General features: G+C 36.1%; 1 protein-coding gene across 3 annotated transcripts; it reads left to right on the top strand.

Annotated features, from left to right (window-relative positions):
- The first annotated feature begins 511 nt into the window (after positions 1–511).
- LOC104898020 (phospholipid-transporting ATPase 3) lies at positions 512–24491 on the top strand. Of its 3 annotated transcripts, XM_048646637.2 has the most exons (28): positions 968–1108; positions 3629–3704; positions 6240–6305; positions 6432–6493; positions 7050–7131; positions 7318–7428; positions 10033–10110; positions 10758–10854; positions 11754–11860; positions 12058–12123; positions 12343–12464; positions 12599–12686; positions 12833–12910; positions 12994–13110; positions 13280–13429; positions 13505–13609; positions 15128–15270; positions 15648–15749; positions 15842–15905; positions 15990–16202; positions 17251–17416; positions 18113–18192; positions 18350–18589; positions 20851–21072; positions 21157–21324; positions 21412–21774; positions 22631–22737; positions 23940–24491. In XM_048646637.2, exons 2-28 carry the CDS (start codon positions 3675–3677, stop codon positions 24244–24246), a joined length of 3534 nt encoding a protein of 1177 aa, XP_048502594.1. In that variant the 5' UTR covers positions 968–1108; positions 3629–3674; the 3' UTR covers positions 24247–24491. The 3 variants fall into 3 exon arrangements, with proteins under 3 accessions (XP_010683315.2, XP_048502595.1, XP_048502594.1); XM_010685013.4 differs by lacking the exon at positions 3629–3704 and having other exon boundaries at positions 512–1108; XM_048646638.2 differs by lacking the exons at positions 3629–3704; positions 6240–6305; positions 6432–6493 and having other exon boundaries at positions 966–1108.
- The last annotated feature ends 23 nt before the right edge of the window (positions 24492–24514 follow it).

Here is a 24514-nt window from a genome sequence, read left to right on the forward strand (position 1 = left end):
GAGTAATTTTACAGCAAAAAACTTATCAATTTGAGAAAAAAGTGTAACATGTATTTCACAACACTCCGTTCAAGAAAAGTATAACATGTAAAAAAAAAACAGAGGAAGTAGAACATTTTGAGACCGTGTGCCGTAATCGTAGCTAGTACTTCCTCCGTTCTGTTTTAAATACAACATTTGCTTTTTCATGTAACCCAATACGCTTCTTTCACCATTAATATCTTTAGTTGTGCACACGTAAAAAAAATATAAAAAAGTTCCAATGTGATAGTATCATCGAGGCGAATCTAACAAGATCCCACTTGATTATATTTTTGTATATAACCACGATAAATTGAAATCAAAATTGATTAATAAATAGTATCACTTCATCTAATACTTGAGAATAGTATAATTTTTGTCGAAGATTCAAATTCTATTGTCTTTGGCTTTCTTTGGGAAATCGATCTTGAGAATAGTAACCTTCTAGTAGGTAGCATAATACATAGTATATTCACGCGTAAAGATTCGCGTCATTGTACACCCAAACCGCTGAGCAAGAATTTGACAAACGTCGTTAAAAAATTAGCGAAACTCGCAAATTCAAAGGACCATTCAGAAAATTCAGAATTAACAATTCACAAAAAAGGGAAGTTCTTCTTCTTCTTCAACAAGCTCTATAACCGAAACATTCAACCTGAAACTCATACATACAAGCAGGCGATCGAAGAACAAAGCACGAAGATCGAGGAGAGAGAAAATTAGCCGCGATGGGGGATGAACTTGATGGTGTCCGTACTCATTTTTGAAGGACATCCTTTCATATTCTCCTCCTTAATTTTGAAAACTTTCCCCCAATTTTTCCGCCATTTTTTATATTTCTTTCGAAGCTGAAGTTTTCTTGAAATTAGGGTTGTAAATTTTGAAGAAAGAAAGGTAAAATTGAGAGATGGCGGGGTGGGATAGGATTCAATCGTCGTCGAGATCGGGCTTGAACCGTAACTCGTCTGAGTTGGATCGCTCATCTTCGCCTCGGACGGTTCGACTCGGTCGTGTTCAACCTCAGGCACCTTCGCACCGCACCATCTATTGTAATGACCGTGATACCAATGCTTTGATCAAGTTTAAGGTTCTTCTTTCTCTCTCCTTTTTTTTTACCAGCTTTTTGAATTGCATTTTGTGTAATTTCCTGGTTTGAATTTTATAATTGCAGAAATTGTGATCATTTTGACATATTCTAGTTTTCGGTTGTAATTTGTATATTTGGTGGATACAGTTAAATACAATGTATTAAGCTCTTTTTATGCTGGTTGAGAATGTATGATGTATAGTGTTGGTCATACTTTCATAGTCTTGGGAGCTAAGAAGTGGTGGTTGATAATGTGCTACTTGCCACTTGATATAGCACGAAGTCGAGTGTGCTATCCTTATCTTTCAATTTTTGATGATTGAGGAATTGGAATTGGGAATGGATTAGGATTTTCCATCTTTATTTTATGGGTGGTTTTATAGATTAAGTATGCTATGTTCCAAACCCAATTTATTTGTTTTGATAATTTGTTCGCATTACTTCAGTTTGTTGGATGTTAAGTGGCACCTGAAATATTGGAAATTGAGTATGGTTTTGTAAGCTCTTGCTGTCACTGTCTAGAGATGCAAACAAATGGTGATAGAAATTCACTTATAAAACTCCTTGGAGGTTTAGTATGGAAGTCGGTGGTAATTGGTAACAATTAACCTTTATATGCCAGAGTTGTGGGGATTTTGTAGATGTCGGTGAACTCGAATGACAAATAATGTATGCTCTTTATGGAGTGGAGCATATGGGATGGTCTTGCACCTGATGTTGCCTGCATTTCTTGTTTCTATGTGAGGTAGTCTGTCTAATCCAAGGGCACTCAAAGACCATATGATACATGGATATTTAAGTGACTACAAAACTAAGTAGACGAAACTAATCCAGGTTTGTGTTTATATAAAATATCAGGATGAATAAGGGCCATCGAAGTTCAAGTTACAGCTACAATAAGTTCATCTACGTCTAATTTAAGTGAAGAGACACCCCTAGTTGGTCATATGGATGAGGAATATACTTGATTTGGAAGAGTTGAAAAGAAAGGCACTTTATATTTAAGTTCTAAAAGGAAAGCTGGTGGTTTTTGCAGGAGAACCTATGTTAATTAGTTGAATGGCATGGTGCGTCGGACAGAAAAGTTCAACTGTAAGACTAAAATGGGTGTCATACAAACTTATAGTCTTATACAGACAATTTGTTAGCCATGGCCTTTTTATTGGCTGATGTTTACTTTCTTGTGGATTTACTAATGGAGATAATCTCTGGATTGCTGTGGCCAATAGCTTGAGGTGTACTGTTTAATTTTATAGCTCCAAACTGTTGTAGTCTATTAGTAACACTAGGTGGTTCACCTTTTTGTCATGTAACTACTTTTGGGCTGTGGCCTGTGGGTGGTCTCTTAGAATATGGACATTTAAAGTGCAACTGCTTTTTTGGTTGAATATTGTAATGTCGAAGATAGGTATACTATACCTAGCAAATATACTGCTGAAGTTAAGGACATTTAAAGGGACGTGAAACAATTGTCAGGACATGTGGAGGAATAACAAAGAAATTAAATAGCACTCCGTTAGTAATCTGCATTTTGGTGGTTGTACTAGATGAAATAACACGATCTATCCAGGATGAGGTACCATGGTTCATGTTGTTTGAGGATGATATTATATTAGTGGATGAGACTAGCAAAGATGTAAAAGCTGAATTGGAATGATGCAGGCAAACATTAGAATCTTGAACGTTTAGGCTTAGTTGAAGCAAAATGGAGCATCGTAGTGATATTTTAGTGATGGAGGGAGACAATTTTGAATGTAGTAACATCGGATGGAAAAGAGTTTTATGTTTGTGAGTGTTTTATATACCTTGGGTCAATTGTCAATCTTATAGAGGAATGTGGATATTGACCAAGACTATGAGTCATAAAATTCAGTTTAGGTGGCTTTAATGGAAAGGGGCAATTTTGATATGTGCTACTGTAGTAGTGTAGTGTACCTTTAAGGTTGAAAGGAAGTCTACAAGTTAGTTGTTGGACCAACGCTATTATATGAGTATGAGTGTTGTGCTTTTATCAAAACCTTAAGGGTATATCATGTAGTTTCTCTTGTATTTATATCCTTATATATTGCTTCCCGATTTATATATGCCCTCGTTTTCTTGTTCCCTTTGCTTTCTTGTCGTACTTCCCTCATTTTCACTTTTTAATCCTCTTAACTTATTCCTTGACTTTTCCGGTTTCACTTTCACGGACGGTTCCTTATTCATGTTAGCCGAAAGCCAAATCATTTTTGAATTAAGTCTTTATTTTGTTATTTTTTGTGATTTCTTTTAGTTCTTCCTATTTTTGCGAGACCAAACAAAGTCAAAGTAGGAAAAAAAAAAGCATTGGTTCGATATCCATGATATAAGCCCTCGTTGAGCTTGAGACGTTCCTCTACTTATGATATCTATCAAATAGATGCACGAGTTGACTCCGGATATCCATTGCAATCTTCTTTGGGTGTAATAAAGAGTTGTTTACTTTCCTTTTTTATTCAATGTTGCATGGGAATAACTCTATCTAAGTTATACTGATTTTAGAACCTTGGAATGTAAGCATGGAATCAAAACTCGACTGTTCCGTTACATGGCAACCATTGTGCAACGGATATTGAAGGTACCATGTTCCTTGAAAATGTTGTTATAGAATCTCGCCATAAAAATCACGTCCACATCGTGTTAGTCATCACGTAACATTGAGTTGCTACATCAAAACATTTTTTTTTTACCCCGTTGTGTGTGTTCCTTGTTAAATTGGAAAAAAAAAAAGTACAAGGGAAATAATACATTGCAACAGTTTAAGAACATGCACACACCAAAGAAGGGAGTATAACGTGACGTGGGCTTTCAAGTTGGGTAATGTAAAGGAGTTATGTCATTTTAGTTTAATTAATATAAGGGGGATACATGTTTTAAGTAATTATACTCTCACCGATGATCATATGATAGAGTAGGTCACATAATGATAGAAAGAATATGTTATATGAGAAATGTGCAATTTGAGGTTAAAATCCATTATTGTTAAAAAAATTTTACATCCCGTTAGCCCTGATTGTATAAGTTATGTGTTACAAGCCGGTTTAGCAAAATTACAACCTTTCATCGTTGACGCAACTACAATTGCATCTGTGATTTTTCGTGGCTCTAATGCTTATCTACCAAAGTTTTAGCAGTTTTTCGCTTGGGATTGAATAGCCCTCAAAGAGAAGGGCTTGCCCTCTTATCGGTACTTATAATTGTGTAATTGGTACTGGAAATTATTTATTTGTACTAGATTAGGTAAGAACATCGGAACATTACATTTAGTAACATCAAAATATACCCAAATAGTATCCGCCCTTTCACATAGTACCGATTTGCTTGCAAAGAAACAATTATTGGTACCCAATCAATCATTATTTGGTACCATATAAACCAAATTTAGTACCAATATAAGATGCAATTTTTGTGGCCTCCAAATTAGAACCACAGTTATATGTTTAAGAGTTTCATTACCCTCTTGTCTCTATTACATACTCTTTTATATAATTTGATGAAAAGTCTAACGTTGGTATACAAATTCATTCAAAATTGTATTTCAAAGAAAATAAAATAAGAAAAAACCATTTGAAAAGGCCCCTTAGAAAATAAAACATTAATTTGATGTAATTTATTTCTTCTCACAATTCTGTCTATCTTGCTCTTCTTTCTCGCTAGACAAGAGGAGGGGGGGATCAATTGTGGTGTTGGAGAGGGAGACAACAGTTAGCAGTGAAGGGAATGTCTTGCTTGAGAAGGGATTGAGGAAGAAGGGGGTAACAACCTACAATTGAAGGGAAGGCTAGGGCAAAGAAGAGAGGGTGCAGAAGCTAACATTGGAGTCCGGAGGAGATTGAGAGGCAGAGATAATTGGAGAAAGGAAGGGGAGCATAAGCTAGTAGTGGAGAGGAAGGGGTCTTTGAGAGGGAAAGGGTGGAATAGTGGAGGATGAGGGATGATACAAGGTTTAAATTGGAAATTTGCACTGAATAGCTTATTGTGAAGTATCTTGAAGTTTTAAGAAGTTAGAAGTTGAAAAGGATGTGATGCTACACATATTCTCTATAGCCAAAATCAAAGTTAGAAGAAATATTAGTGCTTAAAATTAAAGTTATAGTCACAAGGTTTATACTGTTATTCTTCTGATATCCTTTTATCATAGTGTTTTGGGAGATGTGACTGGATGCCTAATTCAGCTAAATCCATATTTTTCAGGAGTTACTCAACTTAAATACTTTATTTTTAAGTGGTGGTGTAGTTTGGACTTTGGAGTTTTGGACAGGGTGGATGGACTAGTCCAATAGGTATAAGGGTTAGGTCAAGTTAATATGTCTTTTATTGGACAGATCCTATAATGTAAAAGGTCAATACAAGGGGAGACTGGTAGGCGAATAGTTTTGGTAGGCCAATAGTTTTGTAAAAGAAAAAAAGATATGGAAAAAAGGATTCACATATGGTTACTTTTTTTGAATGCTCATTTCTATCATTCTCTTGTCCCCTCTCATTACTTTTTCTTTGGCCTGCCATTATATTGACCCAGAACTTGCACGTTCCCGCTATATTTGGCCCATTAACAAGGTGACTCGCTTTTGATCTGACTTGTTATCGCCGTGGACCGAACAATTAGGTCTAGTGTAAACGTGTCTATTTCACAAAAGGAAATGTTCTTGAAGTGGAAGACTGTCTTGGGTACTTTTGGAAATGATCGTTAGTGATTAACCTGAATTTGGTCAAGATTTGGCCTTCTGGATCTGATTTTACTAGGATCCTTGTTGTTTCTGCCTTTCTGGTGAAGATTTTTTTCTTTTGTTATGACCAGGATTAACTGTATTCAGGTCATTGCAATTCACTATTTGAGAGTGTTCTCATTTCCTAGTTGGAAATATCATCTCATTCTTTTTGTAAATCAGTATGTCATTTAGACAATGTCTATTTGAAAAAGAATATTAGATGAATATGTGATAAGGGAACATTGTTGTACTTCATGTGAGTAAGGTGAACACTGTAGTCTGTATTTTGGAGATTATTCTTCATAATTTTACTGGTCCTGGACTATTTAAGAATCTTGACCTTTAAGTTTGTCTCAGGTGTGCTTTGCTTGTTTGCTTGACATAGTTTGGCTTGACTTTTTCAGGGTAATTCTGTGTCAACCACAAAGTATAATGTCCTTACGTTTTTGCCTAAAGGGTTGTTTGAACAGGTATACACTTTTGTCTTTACTGGATGAATAAGAAGTGTTATTCATGTCTCGAATTGAAGAGTTGTAGTGTTCATTTTCTTGTAGTTAACTGACCTTATTAGTATGTTCTGTATATATATTTGACAGTTCAGACGGGTGGCCAATTTGTACTTCCTTACGATCTCCATTTTATCTTGGACACCCATGAGGTATATTCTTTTAGTGTTAAATATGGGGAAAAACACTTCCTGCTTATCAATAATATGAAGTGTCACAGTTGTTGATGTGCCGTCTTGAAATAGTAACTGGCAATTGTAGTACTGCTCAATCATGGGAATTTCTCATTGTACCTTGTAATCTAAGGCTCCTTCTGACCCCCCCCCCCCGCCGCCCCGCGCCATCCCTTTAAACTATAACATTTGTTTGACTGGTCGGGTTACTTTCACTACAAATGATCAATCATCAATGTGTTTTCAAGATCCAACTGCCTTGAAATGTATTCTTATTCAGCCAAGCAACTGTTAACGTTAACCACCGTTTTCCTTTTGTGCATTCTTCACTTTTCGCTTGCCTATTATGCCATATGTTGTCTCGAGAATTGATTCCTTGCTCTTACGTTTTGGGATCGAGCTGGGAAGTTGATTGATTGATTTGTTTCATGATGTTTCTTTGTCATTTTCTACTTTAAACCCATAGTTGTTACTTGCTAAATAGAAGTTCTGAATCTTGATATGGTAGTGATATGTTCTTTTTCTCTTTTTGCAGTCCCGTGAGTCCAATAACAAATGTGGCTCCTCTAAGTATGGTGCTTTTCATTTCTCTTGTGAAAGAAGCATTTGAGGATTGGGTGAGTTTTCAGTCAAGTTTTTATGAAGACCAGGCCATTTGTATAACTCTGACTTTCGGAAGACATATATCTAATTTTTGCTGGTTTTTCTTCAGTACTGCGGTTCAGAATAATAGCACTGTAACTACTTGTTGGCACTGAATCTTTCTTGTTCTTTTTTGTTTCTTGTTGGATTATGTGCAACAGAAGCGATTCCAGAATGATTTGTCTGTAAACAACTCCCTTGTAGATGTACTACAAGGACAGAGGTGGGAAACTATTCCTTGGAAAAGGTTGCAGGTTGGCGACATTGTTCGTGTAAGTGTTTGTCTATTATTTATCAGATTTACAGCTTGAAACGATATAAACTGTGTTTTTTTATGTAACCTTTTCTTCAGCGGTAGGCGGTGTACTGGTCCAGTGCATCATGCTTGCAGCAGTGCTTGTTAAACCTGTGGTGATTTGTTGTATCTTCTTATCTAGTTTCTGGCTCTACTACTAAAGTAAATGGTTTCTGTGACTGTTAGCTTTAGAAAAGATTGCCTGAAGTGTGAGTGGGTGCTATACTAGGTGTACGTAGGCACTAGCCTTGATGATTACATCGGTGGATTTAGAAGCAGCACATTTAATGTCACACATCTTTGTATAGTCTTAGATGAGGCAAGAGAGCTAGAGGAGGTGGAGAGTGGCTGGACTTTAAAATAACACTCATCGAAATTGAGCTATGTAGACCAAGGATTCTCATTTTTGAAATAACTCTATTAATTGCACATAGTTTCCTCAACTGAATACCTATATCACTCTCTAGTTGACTCCAAATCTTAATTTACAATGACTGTGCTCTACTGAAATGGGATGACCCCAACGTTCTACTTGAAGCAGAGAAGGTCGATCTTCATTTTAAGGTTGAATCTGGTGGTCTAGACCAGTCACTGGTGGATCATGGATTTTATACTTCATTATTTCTCTTTCTCTTGCTTCGATTCCTGTCATATTCCTTTGAATCAAGCCCTCTTTTATTCTATCTTGTTTGACTTTTCTTTTGGTTTACCTTTGCTCCATGTATCTCTTTATCATGCCTGCCCCTTGCTTTTTCTTTTATCGCTCTCCCCTCCTTTTGAAAATATATATGAGTAATTACTAATTTATAATGTGGATTATCATTAACGTAGATTATATCTGAATTGAATGTATAGTTTAGGATCATATGTTTATTTAGGGAATGTCAGACAGCAAAAACCATCTAATTCTACTGAAAGGAGGTCATTGTCTTGTTACCATCTCTCCAGATAGTGATCAGTACCTCCCCCCCCCCCCCCCCCCCCCCCGCGTCACCCTCTCTCGTTAGATAGGGATCAGTAGCATCTTTTCGTTTGTGTGACCCTATCTCTGTATTTATTTTTAGAATGAATGGAACTTCTTAGCACTCTTATAAATTCTGAGTGTATCTTTTTTTCTGGGAATAGAAGACCTGAACAGACAGTGTTGCTATGTTTCCCCCCTTGTTAATTAGTATCGTAATGTGCTACCTTGTGCAAGGCCCCATGGACAGTGGTCGATCCGGAAAAAAAATATTGGGTGGGACAAATCAAATTTGGCAACATGTAAAGTCTTATCGTACATTATTACCTTCATTTTTTATTAGTTGCAACAATGTGAATTTTGCACTATTCATATACTAATCTTGATAGAAAATATTTGACAAGAATGTGACACAAGTTCTAGTAAATTATAGTTTGAATTATCTCAATGTGTAGTTTTCACTAATAGATACTAAAGACATAATGATTTAAGTTGCAACTAATAAAAAAGAGAGAGAAAGTACAAGTTGTGCTCACATACATTTTCAAAAGAATGGAGTTACAATAGTGATATTTTTATAATTGTATTAGAGTATATGTGTCATTTACTAAGGTGTATGATAAGATTGGTACTACTTAAAACAATAGATACAATAATATAGAGGGTATTTAGAAGTTGGATAAAATTGAAGAGTGTATGACTATTTCTAAAACTAGCTGATACCCAAAACAATTAAAAAAAGAAAAAGAAAGAAGCCCAAAACAAAGGAAAAGAAGAAGAAAAATCAAACAAGTGCCAAAACAAAGAAGACAAGAGGAAAAAGAGAAAACATGATATTTAGGAAAAGCGGAGGCTGGAGCACTAGAACTGCAAAAATATGCTAAGCTCTGGATTTGGACCCCTCATCCGCTTGAGTCCACAACACGGAATAAAACTAACTCAGCTGCTGAGCAGATTATATTTTGTTGGTGAACCCTTTAACTGTTAACAGGTTTTAGAGATGATGGGAGGGCCATGGCCCAGGTAGGTTCCCCCTTGGATCCGCCACTTCCCATGAGGTCATATGGGCAAGTTTAGTTCAACCAACCAAGAAGAGCTCAACAACATTAAAACATAGCATAACCTTTTGGGAAGTGTTTTGGTTTTAACATATTAGGTGCTATGCTAAAAATGACACTTTTTTTTGTTAATCTGATGCATTTTGACATGGAAATGGATGGAGTATCAGAAATAGAAAGATATCCGAAGCGGGAAAATCTCATGTTACAACCATTTTTGTGCTTCATTAGCAGGGAATCGATTGGGTTACCGAAAATGGAAAAGTTTCGGTGACAGATTTCTCAGATCCTAGAGGTTCCCTTACTTCATAGATCTTATGCAAGTGCCTATTTCAAACTTGTACTTATTAAGCATTTTCATGTATCTTCAAATTACATATTTTCCGTGACGACTCTTGATTCCATACCCATATCTGGCACCTATATCTAAATCCAAGCGTCACTGTTTTCACTACTCCACAATTTGTCATTATTTTTTTAATCCATGCACTAGAAAGAATGCTGAGAGTCGCTTCAAATGACTGACTTTGAGACTAAATAGTTTTGAATCTGCTCTTTGCAGATCAAGCAAGATGGATTTTTCCCAGCAGATATTCTTTTTCTAGCTAGCACGAATGCAGATGGCGTGTGTTATGTTGAGGTTTGTAATGCCATTAAAATTAATAGCAACAAGGCTGTGTTGTTTGTATGCAGGGACCTGCTATTCTCTATTTACTCCTTTCGTCCCATTATAAATTTCCAATTTGCTTTTTGAACATTCTTTAAGACACCTCTTTGACCAGGAGTATCTTTAATTACTTTTTAATCAAAATTATAGCTGATATTTGAATGTACACATTAAAAAAAAAAACTAATAAGACCCCACTCTATATGTTTTCTTATATATTGACAAGAATTTATGGTCAAAATGTATGTGGTTAGACGTGAAAAAGAAGCAAATGGGAAGATTATTATGGGATGGAGGTAGTTTGTGATAAAACTCTCTTGAATCCATACCCATTACCTTTTTGGGTGGATTTGTTGTATACTTCCCGTGTTCTTTTTTAATTGCAACATTTCCCTTATTTGATGTTCCATACTAATTGCAACATTTCCTTCTTTGGTAATATCTTCTTTCTCTCTCTCTCTCCTATCACATGGCCCCCACTTTTTATCTATCTCTATCTCTCCCCTCTTCACATGGGTTTCTTAAAATGTGTCAATAGGGTATGTTGCAATTATTATGGAATGGGGGAAGTATCATTTTATACTATGTTGGTACATTTAGATGAGTATTCTGTATTGCAGACGTCAAATTTGGATGGTGAAACAAATTTGAAGATTCGTAAAGCATTGGAGAAGACATGGGATTACTTGACACCTGAGAAGGCCTCTGAATTTAAAGGTTCATCCTTATCACTGGAATCTTTGGTCATTGTATTGAAAATAATTCTTCTTTTGAAACTATTTTTTTTTCTTCCGAGATGCCAAATTATTATGATAAGCAGTTTACATGTTATTTTCCATGGATGAGTTGCACTAATTCGCCTGTGTGTTATGCTTTTATTATACTTCGGAAGAATTTAGAATCTACTCCCTCCGTCCCATAATATAGTGCTTGTTTCTTTTTTACACGGTCTCCAAGACGTAACTTTGACCTTTAATATCTTCAATTCCGTATCAATAAAAAATATAAAAAGTTGATATTATGAAACTACACATTGAGACGAATCTAACAAGATCCCCACATGATTATGTTTTTTTTATATATACAAAGGAGAATATTCGGTCAAAGATTTTAAAGTTTGACCCACCAAAAATGAAGTAGGCACTATATTATGGGACGGAGGGAGTAAGTTTTAGTGCTTGATGCCTTGCCTCAGATCGTGTTCAAAAGGTGTCCTTGTTGTCTGAATAGCTTTTCGGGTGCTGCAGCTCTAAGGGATGGCATAATTAGTCACAATTTCTTGTGCTTCCCTAAGGGTCCCCATCTCCTTGGCGCACCAATCAGTATGTAAGTGAGACGGAGACCCACTGTTGAGCTAGTAATAGAACCAAATTTGAGCTGCTTGAATTTGGCTTCTCCTTGGTGCATCATTTTTGTCTCTCATGTCTATGGTAGACATTGGTAGTCATAGAATTATTCGGTATTAAACATTTTTTCTTGTTTTTTATTGTGGGCAGAGGGAGGGGGGTTTGATTGGGTTTGGATTACAGATTTGACAAATAAATTATGCTGTTTTTAGTCTTGTGTGTGAGCTTTGGCTTGCCTTTCTTACGAGGTCATTCATTTATTTTTATCAGGTGAAGTACAATGTGAACAACCTAATAATTCCTTGTATACTTTCACTGGCAACCTCATTATTCAGAAGCAGACTTTACCTCTTTCGCCGAACCAGCTTTTGTTGAGAGTATGGCTTAATCTCTTGATCATACTTATTGTATAATAAAGTCTCTATATGTCAAATGCCTTAAAATATGAGCTGTGAGGAAGGAATATGTCTATGCAACTGCGTCTTTGTAATGGTTCATGCTGCAACAGATCCCTTTCTTCTTCTAATGGTGAGTTGGTGACAACACTGACTCTTTTCTGTTTGATTATGCTAAGGGTTGCAGTCTGAGAAATACCGAGTACATTGTTGGTGCTGTGACATATACTGGACATGAGACTAAGGTATGTGATTGTGCCACATGTGCTGAGAATCTAGGCAGGAATTTCAACCATACTTTGTATTACGAATTTGGATGTATATATAGAAGTTTATTGAATCTAAAATGTTAAATTACAATTACTGCAGCTGCTTGTTTTTCCTTTTTCCTTTTTCCTTGTCTGATTGTTTATTGTGTCCTGTCTGTTGCTATGTATTATGTGTAACTCTGGTCTAATTGACAGGTCATGATGAATACAATGAATGTTCCATCAAAGAGAAGTACCTTGGAAAGGAAGCTTGACAAACTGATTCTTGCTCTGTTTGCTACTTTATTTATGATGTGTCTCATCGGATCAATAGGCAGGTATAGAATGCCGAGTCTGAACTATACTTTTTTTTTTTCATCCAATGAACCTGATCTATTCTAAACTAATACATTGTAACTGAATTCTTGTAATTTTTCCTGTGCTCATATCTTTAACTTGTGCTGCTTCTCAGTGGTGTTTTTATAGATCGAAAGTACTTTTACTTGGGACTTGAAGGAGCATTGGATGAACGTCAGTTTGATCCAAACAATAGATTTTTGGTGTGTTTTCTGCTAAAATAAATTTTGTGTTTGTGCATTGCTCATGTGTCTGCTCGTGTCTCCATTATTGTACTTTTACCCTTTTGTTTTCTGTAACTCATTTCTCTTGGTTTCCGCCCCCTTTCTTTTTGGTATGTTTGATGCAGGTGGTCATCCTGACTATGTTTACACTGATCACTCTATTTTCAACCATCATCCCTATATCACTTTATGTTTCAATTGAGGTAATCTCGATAGTCTGAGAAAGTACTCTCCATGAGCATGTCGTTTGTGGATGACTAAGCAAATCTTTTGGATGGCATTTCAGGGGATTAAATTTTTACAGTCCATTCAATTCATCAACAATGATTTGAATATGTATCATGCTGAAACAAACACACCTGCATTGGCTAGGACATCAAATTTGAATGAAGAGCTTGGACAGGTATTCCAATCTTTGTAAGTTGCAAATAATATAACTTTTGAGCATATCGCAATATTACATAATTTCAGACTTGCTCCCCGAAAAAACTGCCTTTTCTAGTCTTTCTTCTATGCTATTTTTGCCAATAATAGTTATTGAGTGGGCTAACTTTCTATCATCGTGTTTTTAGGTAGAATACATATTTACTGACAAAACTGGAACTCTTACACGAAACTTGATGGAATTTTTCAAATGTTCAATTGGAGGTCAAGTCTACGGAACTGGTATAACCGAAATAGAGAAGGGTTTAGCTGAGCGCATTGGCACTAAACTCCCAGAGGTATGCTTTCCAGATTTAGAGAGCCGTAATTGTTGTTTTTCAAATTGACAATGGTGGACTCTCTCGTTATGGTAGGTGCGGAAGTCCGCTAATGCCATTCAAGAAAAGGGGTTCAATTTTGATGATATTAGACTTATGCGTGGTGCATGGAGGAATGAGCCTAATCCTGATATGTGCGAGGTACTTTGGTTTTTTTAGACTCTAATGATACTGTTTACTTCAAGGTGCATTTTCTTGAATTTCTTGGATGGTGCTTGAGTGTGCTATCTTGTTCTTTTGTTGGATTATTGTTTTAGCATCGGACACAAAAACATAGTTTGTTTGAAGTATATATAAATTGTTATAATCACAACAATCACGAGCCAGTATGTAAACAACCTTTCTTTAAGCAGTCGAAGAGACAATTTGCAGCCACCACATTTTTTCTGGCCAACAAGTAATGTTTTTAGGAGTAAACAAAAGGTTCCTTTTTTTTTCCAAGACTTATTTTTTCTGGATAAATATTGGTCAGAGCATAATATGTAGCTACTCTATAGTCCATGCAACACAAGATAGCTTTTTTCAAATGAGTTGTGTGGTTATATTTTTGTTGAAGTTTCATTGCTATTATTTTTGGTGTGTCTGTTAATCTATTAGATGCAAAAGTATGCCCATTTGAAAATAAAATTTATTAAGTGAATATTGCTGTTAAGTAAAAGAATTGGTGTATAATAAGACATTCTTTGTGAAATAATGGAAAACAGTTTTATATTGTCCCTATGATCATTATTGTTGCCATTATGAACTAATATGAATTGAACTTATCAGAACTTGTTTGAACTTATTGGACTTATTAAACTTATAATTGTCCAGAAACTTTCTTTTCTAAGTTCAAGAGAATGCACCTTGAATGAGTGATGAGATTATTTAATAAATATCTGATGGTTGTGACAATGGTAGATGACACTACAATCTATAAGTATGTGCAGCACACGAGTTGGTAGCTACTGTTATGTCTAAATAGCATTCCTCCTCTTTTCTAAATAAATGCAACATTTTCCTTTTTTATTGGATATTTTAAAATAAATGCAACATACTCAATTTAGTTTCTCTCATCTCTTACCATCCGACTCCTTATCACATGCGTTTCCTGCTTTTGTCTGATTGTGGAAGGAGTAAGAATTAGTTAGTTAATACACAAGTGAATAACAATAAGGATTGAGTTGAAGGTTGATACAAAAATCAAAAATGTCTGCTTCCACACCTGAAGGATCTCCTGTTTGCTTTTATCAAGTTCTCCAAGTTACCTTTGACCATGAAGATCTGTAATTCGTATTTGATAAAAACTTTAATGAGTTTTCTAGCTTACGAATTCAGCATAAGTAACAAGATCCTACATGGCCATCTTTTTCATAGATATTAGTGATAATTTAGTCTAAGTTGGTGAAGTTTGACCGAGGAAAAAGGAAATTCTTTGGTGGACGGAAGGAGTACTATGTAGTATAATTTAACAAAAGGAATTGCCCTAAGATCTTTTCAATGAAATAATCGGACACTTTGACAAGTACCCATTTTTGACATACCCGAGTTCGAGTATCATAGGCTGTGAGGGTGATACTGACTGGAAGAACTTTATAAACTTACATTTACTGTGCCCTGTGTGTTACTATTTTATGTATCTTCACTCTAATAGTTGTTTTCTCCTGTTGTTTTGTTTAGGAGTTCTTCAGGTGCCTTGCTATTTGTCATACGGTGCTTCCTGAAGGTGATGAGTCTCCTGAGAAAATTGTCTACCAAGCGGCTTCTCCAGATGAGGCAGCTTTAGTTCTTGCGGCTAAGAATTTTGGCTTCTTCTTCTACAGGTATGAAATCTTTGCTACATGGAATACTTTCCGCTAAAGTAGGATTGAGTCAGTTTTCACTTTACTGTGGATGTTATTTTTTTGGGGATCTGATTCGTCGTTTGATGGTAAATCTGGTCCATGTATACTGCCTGAAATTTATTGCCAAATGATGTGTACTGATTTATGTATCGGATTTCACTCACGCCATGGTTGAGAACTGAAGTTTGGCTCTATCTACAAAGATTTTGGATTTGTCCATAATGATCAAATTTTACACTGATGCTGGGAAATGCTTTCAGGAATTCAAGAATATGATTGTTTGTTGTATTGTTTTTTATTACTGATGCAACCATTGTTTATAGCTGTTAACATTTTCTTTACTGTTACGTTCTCAGGCGTACACCAACAACAATCTATGTTCGCGAGTCACATGTTGAAAAGATGGGTAAAATTGAGGACGTGCCGTATGAAATTTTGAATGTCCTTGAGTTTAATAGGTGATAATACATTTTATCTGTATTACTGTGATTGCCTTTTGAAACATGATTATGTTGCAATATCTAGCTCACTCTATTTGGTTACTCACCAGTACCCGGAAGCGCCAGTCTGTTGTGTGCCGGTATCCTGATGGTAGACTTGTTTTGTACTGTAAGGTACTGCTCCAGGATTTCTAGTGATCTGGTATTACAATACTGTTGGAAGCTTCAAGAAATTCATGTAAATTTATTGTCACTCAGGGTGCTGATACTGTCATATATGAAAGATTGGGAGGAGGGAACGAGGATATGAAGAAATCTACTAGAGAGCACTTGGAACAGTTTGGATCTTCTGGGTTACGTACACTTTGTCTAGCCTATAGGAATTTGAATTCAGATATCTATGAGGCCTGGAATGAAAAATTTATTCAGGCGAAATCCTCTTTGCGAGACCGGGAAAGAAAGCTAGATGAGGTATTTGTCTGTTCTTACAGTCTCATCGAGTGAGCCTTTAGGTTTCCCCCCCTTTTTATCAATTTGTTGCATTGGCCATGTTATGTTAATCAGGGTATCTGGTCTTTCAAGAAAATCACAAAATGAAAGTCTTGTCTGTTAGTGGCTGTAATGAAATGCTTAGTGTATCGACTTCATTCCGATGTTTTGGGATTATAAATCATTATTAAGGGATTCGCATAGCTTCCTTTCCCATATCTTTTCTCCTGTGTTAAAATTGATATTTATGTGTTGAGGTCTCTTTTCTAGTTCAATATAGAGATGGAAAACAAATCATTTGCTTCCGGGTCAGTTTGGGCTCTATTTTTAGGTTGGATCTCATTGAGTCCGGTCAATTGAGGTCTATGGTGAATTATTTTATTACATAAATTAATTTATTGTCTTTTCTATTGTCATATCTTCAAGTTTTTTCTTCTGAAATTTGATCAAATGTGGTTATAATTATGGGTCAGTACAGATGGGGTCATTTTTTGTTCATATTACAGTTTTCGGTCATCCAATATTGGGTGTATTTGGGTTGGGTTAGTTTTGCCAGGTCTAGCTGACTGGTTTAATTTTTCAGATAACTCTGCTACATCACTACTCGATCCTTGCTGGCTTATGTTTATGTGATATTACCTGTTGGAAATTTATCTGTACCGTTCTTTGCATAACTTCATCAAACTCGTGGTTTGTCTGCTGCTTTCATCAGTATTTTGGAGGTTTGGGTTGGTTGGTACTTGGTAGACATGGATTTCTTTTGAGATGTTGTCACTTCTGTTATGGATTGTCACTCGCATGCTTATTGTCTTTTTGGTTTGGGTCCATGTGATTTGCTGTCATATGCAGGGTTATTAGCAGATCCTGTATCACTATGAGAGAGAGGTTTTGTTAGGATTTTTTAGTATCTTACATTCTCTCACATCTCCCGTATAATTTAATTTTTCTGTTTCCTTTTTTTGCTCTCTGCATTGTGGAGTATTCAATTAGTTGACGAGTTAGTCATTGCTCTGAATCTTGAGTTGTGCAGGTAGCTGAACTCATAGAAAAGGATCTTATTTTGATTGGCTGCACTGCTATTGAAGATAAGCTTCAAGAAGGAGTACCTGCTTGTATAGAGACTTTATCAAGGGCTGGAATAAAGATGTGGGTGCTCACCGGGGATAAAATGGAAACAGCTATCAATATTGCGTATGGTAAGTTCAATTTCTGTCATACTATTGTGCTTTTCCGAAGGGTTGATCTATCTATCTATATATAATATATTTAAAACCCAAGGCAAAAGCATACCATATTGCCACATGTACTCCCTTTCTCCCACACAATCAAATGAGGCATACTAAGCATTAAAAATGTGTGTTTTAAGACTTGAACCCATAACCTCTCATTTGAGATACAAATGCACTAATCAACTACTCTACAATCTCATGTTAGTCTATGTGAGAAAAAATATTTAAAGACAAGATAATTTTTCTATTTTTAAAACAATTAAATACAAATGCATATATTAACATTCATTAAGCGCTAATGCTGATAATAGCATGTCGTACCTTTTAGTACTCTTACATCGGTTATATCCTAACACATTAACCTAAATTTTAGAAACAAGATTGTATCATATTATTTGTAAGTAATTTTATATTGTATACGTACTCTTTTAAAGCCGAGGGTTATATTGATGAATAACTCATACTATAGTTTACTATATAAAAAATTTAAACAGAACTGGAAGATCATTTCTTGTGCATAATTTAATGCCTATAACTCTTTTTCCCACTTCTCTCAAGTGTTTGATTTGAGACTTCAAATTCACATTGGTAAATGATCCTCCACCTTGGCCAGCAACTAGCTGATATCTATATCTAAAGTCTTGCATCTTGTATGTGATGCAGCATGCAACTTGATAAACAATGACATGAAACAGTTCATTGTCAGTTCTGAAACAGATGAAATCAGAGAAGTTGAAGACAGAGTAAGTGACATTTGCCGGTTCCTTTTTTCTATCGCCTATTTTTTTTCATTTAATTTGTTTAGCTGTGGAGTTTTATGAAACTCCTTTTTCTATGGGTGCTTTCCACCTGTAGAAATCAATCTCTTCACTTAAATTCTCGAATGCTGCATTATTCTAGGGTGACCCGGTGGAAGCTGCTCGATTCATCCAAGATGTGGTGAAAACACAGCTAAAAAATTGTGTTGAGGAAGCGCAGCAAATTCTTCGTACTGTTGTTGGACCAAAACTATCACTTATAATCGACGGAAAGTGCCTGATGTATGCACTAGATCCGAGTTTGCGAGGAACACTTCTGAATCTGAGCTTAAATTGCACTTCAGTGGTCTGCTGTCGAGTTTCTCCTCTACAGAAAGCACAGGTTAGAAAAGGGCCATGAAGCGGTTCTTCTGGATTGTATACTTTGCAGCCCCCACACGCCTCTGCTCCTTGCTTTTTATTCTGTGGGCATTTTTATGTGAAAGCATAGTTGCAATTCTCTCTTTATACATTTAAAATTATTGTACGATGTTTCTTTTAGTGTTCTCTGGTGATTGAGATGTAAAGAAAACACAAATAATGTTAAATGTTTGGAATAGGAAACCAAAAAATGAAAAGAAAATAGGAATTTGATTGACGGGGTTTTGGCACTTGTGCTTAAGACTTTAAGGCCTGTCTTTGAGGAAAATGAGGGAAAATCATAAATAGAAATGCATTCAAGTTTTCAATTCTTTAGATCTTCACCATCTTGTAGGTTTAAATCTGACAAGTCAGTATGAGCCTTGAATTAGATTCTCTCCTGTTTTTGCTGTACACGTCTAGGTTGATTAGAATGGCATTTATCATTGAAGTTGATGTAGCCTTTCCTTTCTCGTCATAGAAGAACGTTTCAGGTCTAGTCTTGATTGCACTAATGGTCATGTTGTTGTAGAAGCAGCGTCTTGCAGGTTTTACATTGCACGTCAAGGTCATCACGTCACGTATTGAATTTTTGGTTTGTAATCCAGTTGTTTAAAAACACTTTTAGTAAGTTGCGACTTGGATTTGAATATGGACTTATAAAAGCAAAATGAATATAGAGTTTTTACTTTTTATTACAGATCAATTGTATTAGTTTATGAATGTGCCTTAAGCGTCTTTATATTGGGACTATAACAGACTGAATATGTCGGCATGATGATGTATTATGGATGTTGTGCTTTAGTTTGAAAAGTACAATGTTAGATAAAGGCTTTCGCTGAACCGTAAGTTGAATAACTTGGTTAGAATGGTCTTGACATTTAGGAACACATATAATTGCATGGGAGAGTGTATTCAAAATCAAGCTGACAAGATTTTTAGGAAACAAAGACTATATGATATAAAACAGGCTAGAAGATTTGGCACTTTGCTTACGGCTAGATCATTACTTGATTTTGTTTCAGGGACTTTTTGTCATTTAGGTTCTTTTTTTAAAGCATAGGGACATTTGACTTTTTTAATAGGAACATTTTATCATCAATTGTATTGATTGATGAGACGAAAGAAGGCGTGGAAAATAAGTTGGGATTGTGGAGACAAACTTTGGAATCTGGATGGTGGAAATAACATTTTAATAGGAATAAGAAGAATATTCTGCCACCTGATGCCTTAGTTGTCTATCCCAGGTGGAATGTCTTTCTTACCTTCCTCTTATGGATGATGAGGTGTTTGTCTCCACCTTGAACTCTTGGACTTAGATGGGAATCCCGAAGTCTGGGAGAGAATTCATGCTGATCCCTTGTCTCTATTATTCCTTTTGATTCTTTTTACTTTGTCCCTTGTGTTTTGCGAGCATTTTTTCCCCTAAAACCTTTTTTATATTTTCCTTCTACGGTTTTCTCATACTTTTACCCTCAGTTTCTTGTTCTTTATGTGTCCTATCATTTACTTTTTTCTCTTTCACATTCTCATTTTTCTTTGTTGACTCTCACTTTTCCTTTACTTTCATTGTTTTATTTGTCACATAAACCATTTCTTACGACGGTTCATGTTAGCCAATTCCAAGTCATTTTGGGGCTAAGGCTTTGTTGTTGTTTTGCGTCTGATTCTGTGGGGACTAATATTTCCCCTCTAGGGTTTCTGACAAAATATTGAGCTTTTTTCACCAAACATCGCTTCTCTTCATTATGCCGCCTATTATATGACTCATAGCTATTTGTTCGCTGAACAACTTACTCGATGTTCCATTTGCATTCTTTTATTTTTCGATTTTGGCGGTCGGAGTTCTCTATATTAGCTACCAGAACATGTCTTTATGTGAACATCTCCTATTGAGATGAATACATAAGTGGCTTGCTGGAAACCCCAGAATCTTTACTTAATCCAGGATGATAATCTGAATTCAAAATTAAGTCCCCTTAGTGGGGAGTATGTGAGGTATTTGTAGGTTTTTTCTTTCAGCTGATCATTTATCTATCCCTTTTAACCCCCCCCCCCCTTTTTCCCGTCTATCATTAGACTATTGGTGTGATCTAGTGGTTGTGGTTGCAGTTGAGTAAAACGAGTATACCTCTGATCAGATCTAATGGCTCCCTGTAGAAAGTTGTCTGTGGTTTTTATTATACATGGCCAGTCAAATTCTTACCCATTCCAGACAGATGAAAAAGTCTCGTGTATATGCAGGTAACAAGCTTGGTGAAGAAAGGAGCGAAAAAAATTACATTGAGTATCGGTGATGGAGCCAATGATGTTAGTATGATTCAGGCAGCTCATGTTGGTGTCGGGATCAGTGGGATGGAGGGCATGCAAGCAGTCATGGCTAGTGATTTTGCAATTGCACAGTTTCGCTTTCTTACAGACTTGCTGCTTGTGCATGGAAGGTGGTCATATATAAGAATAAGCAAGGTCTCTATATAGTTCTCATTAGTATATCTTATGTGCTTAATTGTTATTTCCGGACACACTAAGGTTTTTTATATTCCCTTGCAGGTTGTAACATATTTCTTTTACAAGAATCTTACTTTCACGTTGACTCAATTTTGGTTCACCCTACAAGCTGGATTTTCTGGTCAAAGATATTATGATGATTGGTTTCAAGCATTTTACAATGTCCTTTTTACATCCCTTCCTGTACTTATGCTTGGACTATTTGACAAGGTGCCGCTTTGTACTAATTATAACATGTAGTATGAAGTTCAATATAATAGGAGATATTCTTGATGCTAACATTTTGTTTGATCCCAGGATGTTAGTGCATCTCTTTCAAAGAAATACCCTCAACTATACATGGAAGGATTGAAGAATTCCTTTTTCAAATGGAGAGTTGTTGCAATCTGGGCCGTCTTTTCTGTGTACCAGTCGCTCATCTTCTTTTATTTTGTGACCACATCTGGTTCTAAGCCTCAAACTTCAGCTGGCAAGATGTTTGGTTTGTGGGATATTAGTACAATGGCATTCACTTGTATTGTTGTGACCGTCAATCTACGTCTTCTCTTGTGCTGTAATAGCATTACAAGGTGGCATCATATAAGCGTTTGGGGAAGCATTATAGCATGGTTCCTTTTCATCTTTGGTTACTCTGGTATCATGACTAATGGTGATCGGCAGGTGAGTACATCTTTTGCAAAATCTCACAGATAGGAAGACAATGCACAGGCACAAGCATGCATACACACACTAGTACAGTCACAATAATATGCTAAATCCTCCAATGGTCTATGGATTGAATTCAACTTATCTGTCTTTTGTATACTCAGCTGTCTTAATTACCCCAAAGATTTAAACTTGCACATCATGAACACACCTATTTGTGATTTCTATGGAAAAGAACTTTAAGTTTTGGTTCTTGAACAAATCGTTTAATTCGTATGCATAATTGCTGATCACTGGTGTTAGAAAAGGACGAGATCAAGCTCACCTTTGATTATGCAGAATTTCTCCTTTTCATCCTTGGTCCTATTCCATAGTTTCTTAAGGCACAACATTAGCGGCCCGTTTGGTAAGAAGCCATAAATGGTGGGAATGGTAATGCATTATAGTGTAAATTTGTACTAGAAATCCAATGTCATTACATATGGTAATGCTACCTCATCCCAAGATATCCATTTTCTTCCTAAAATCTCATTACTATCCATTACCACTTGGGAAAGTGGTATTGGGTGGTAATGGAAATTTAAAAAGGGAAACCCATGTTTTGTAATAAAGTTTCATTCCCATGGTCATTAACATGAGAACTTCTTTACAATTTTACACTAAATATCATTACCATTACCACTATTTATGACCACTAACCAAACGGGCCGTAGGTGTCATATATTCAAGTCTTATTTTGGTACTTTTCTGACACGTCTCTAGGTGAATAATAGGAGTGCAGTTTTAACTACATGTTTGAACTTCAGGGCACATTTTAATGAATTTGACTCTGTTTGCTATGTGCTAACGTCTCTTGCTTCTATTGTTTCAGGAAAATATCTACTACGTCATATTTGTCTTAATGAGTACTCCCTATTTCTATCTTGCACTATTTCTTGTGCCTGTGGTTGCTCTGATCGGGGACTTCCTATACCAAGGGTGAGATATGTTAATCTTTTTCTAGATAATAGTTCCTGTCTTGGCAGTCCTTTCGCATATTAATATATTCATATGTATTTCGGAATTTGGGAGCATTCTTAATCTGTGATGCTCGGACTTGTCAAACACCCCTGCTGTACTTGTGTCGACCTGACTCGGGTACGGACACGGGAAAAATCTACCTGGACACTTGTCTTGTCTACAGAATAAAACAAAGTAAAAATAGATTCAAAGCTAACCTCCTTTATACCTCTTTTCACTTCCGAGTTCTGCAAAATGCTGGTGCTCTTCGGCGGTGATGGTGAGGCTTGGTCTTCATGTTCTTCTGTGCGGTCATGTTATTCGAGTGTGGCAGTATTTTGCTCTCTTTTTCTGTTGCTTCCTTTTATGTTCTTTGATGTGATGAGAAGGGCAGGATGTAGGTGTTGGAAAGTGGAAACATTTACTTTCTCTCTGGTGTCTTTTTTGGAACACTAAATACGTCATTATTGTATTAGTTGCTTCATCTTGACTTTCAGGGATTCCAATATACTATGATATATATCTTCAATAAGGGAGGGAGTACGTCTATAGTAACATATGATGTTTTCTTAAAAAATTATTTAGTAGAAATTTTTACAATAACACCAATGTTTTCTTTTTAGGGGTAATAGAAGTACTATATTTGATTTGTTACACAAAAGCTACTAAATATAACAAAAGTTGCAACTATTTTGGAACTTTCCAAAGAGAATTCAATTCAACTAAATGACTAATAACAATGGTTGAAGTGTTTTTTTTTCTTTTGATTTATCAAAAATTGGACACATATGTCCCTGTGTGTCTGACTCTCGCATCCGTACCCGAGAGGGATACCCGCATCCAAGTCCGTCCATTATAATGACAAACCATTTATGAGTTTGAATATGTTGACTTTGAAATGGCTAGATGAAACTGACTTAAGAACTTGCCCTGGTGATGCGGGCATGTGAAACTATGTTTTGCAGAATATGTGAAGTTGAACCTTGGGCAATTACATTTATCGTCTGACCCCTAATATTTGGATTGTGTTTGCCTGTTATTAAGCGTTTAGGCATTTGCTCAATGAAACTTGTATTATTTTCTCAAGTAAAAAACAGAGCCCAAGTAATTGCAATTTCCTGATTTTAGATTTTCAAAATGCAAAAAGAAGATTATCTCATAGTTTTATTGTATGATTTCAGGGCACAGAGATGGTTTTTTCCATATGATTTTCAGATTATACAAGAGCTCCATAGGCATGAACCTGATGATAATCGGAGGCAACAGCTTCTGGAGGTCCAAAATCATCTTACTGCAGAAGAGGAAAGGAGCTATGCTTTGGCTCAACTCCCTGGGCAGAGATCAAAACATACCGGTTTTGCCTTCGACTCTCCAGGTTACGAGTCATTCTTTGCTGCTCAGGCTGGTGTGTTTACTCCTCAAAAGCCATGGGACGTAGCCCGGAGAGCAACCATGATGAAAGCGCGTGCAAAACCACCAAAGACATAGCTGTTTTTCTTCTAGTCTTTTTGTACAAAAATTTTTTAGGCGTCTCTAGGTGATTGTGTAGAATGTACCGTGCATTATGTTTTAGTCATGTGTTTTCTTCCCTTTTCTCACCAAGTTATGGATCACATTTTTGATGTAACCTACCTTCAGACTTAGGGATAGCTGTGGGTTTTGAGATTGTACAATTGATGTAAAATTACATGGATCAATTCATAGGTATACATTCTATTCTTTTTATTTTGTAATTACACACTGTTAAGCCTTTTCA

The sequence above is a fragment of the Beta vulgaris genome, chromosome 6 (genome assembly GCF_026745355.1).
Source record: "Beta vulgaris subsp. vulgaris cultivar EL10 chromosome 6, EL10.2, whole genome shotgun sequence".
NCBI lineage: Eukaryota > Viridiplantae > Streptophyta > Magnoliopsida > Caryophyllales > Amaranthaceae > Beta > Beta vulgaris.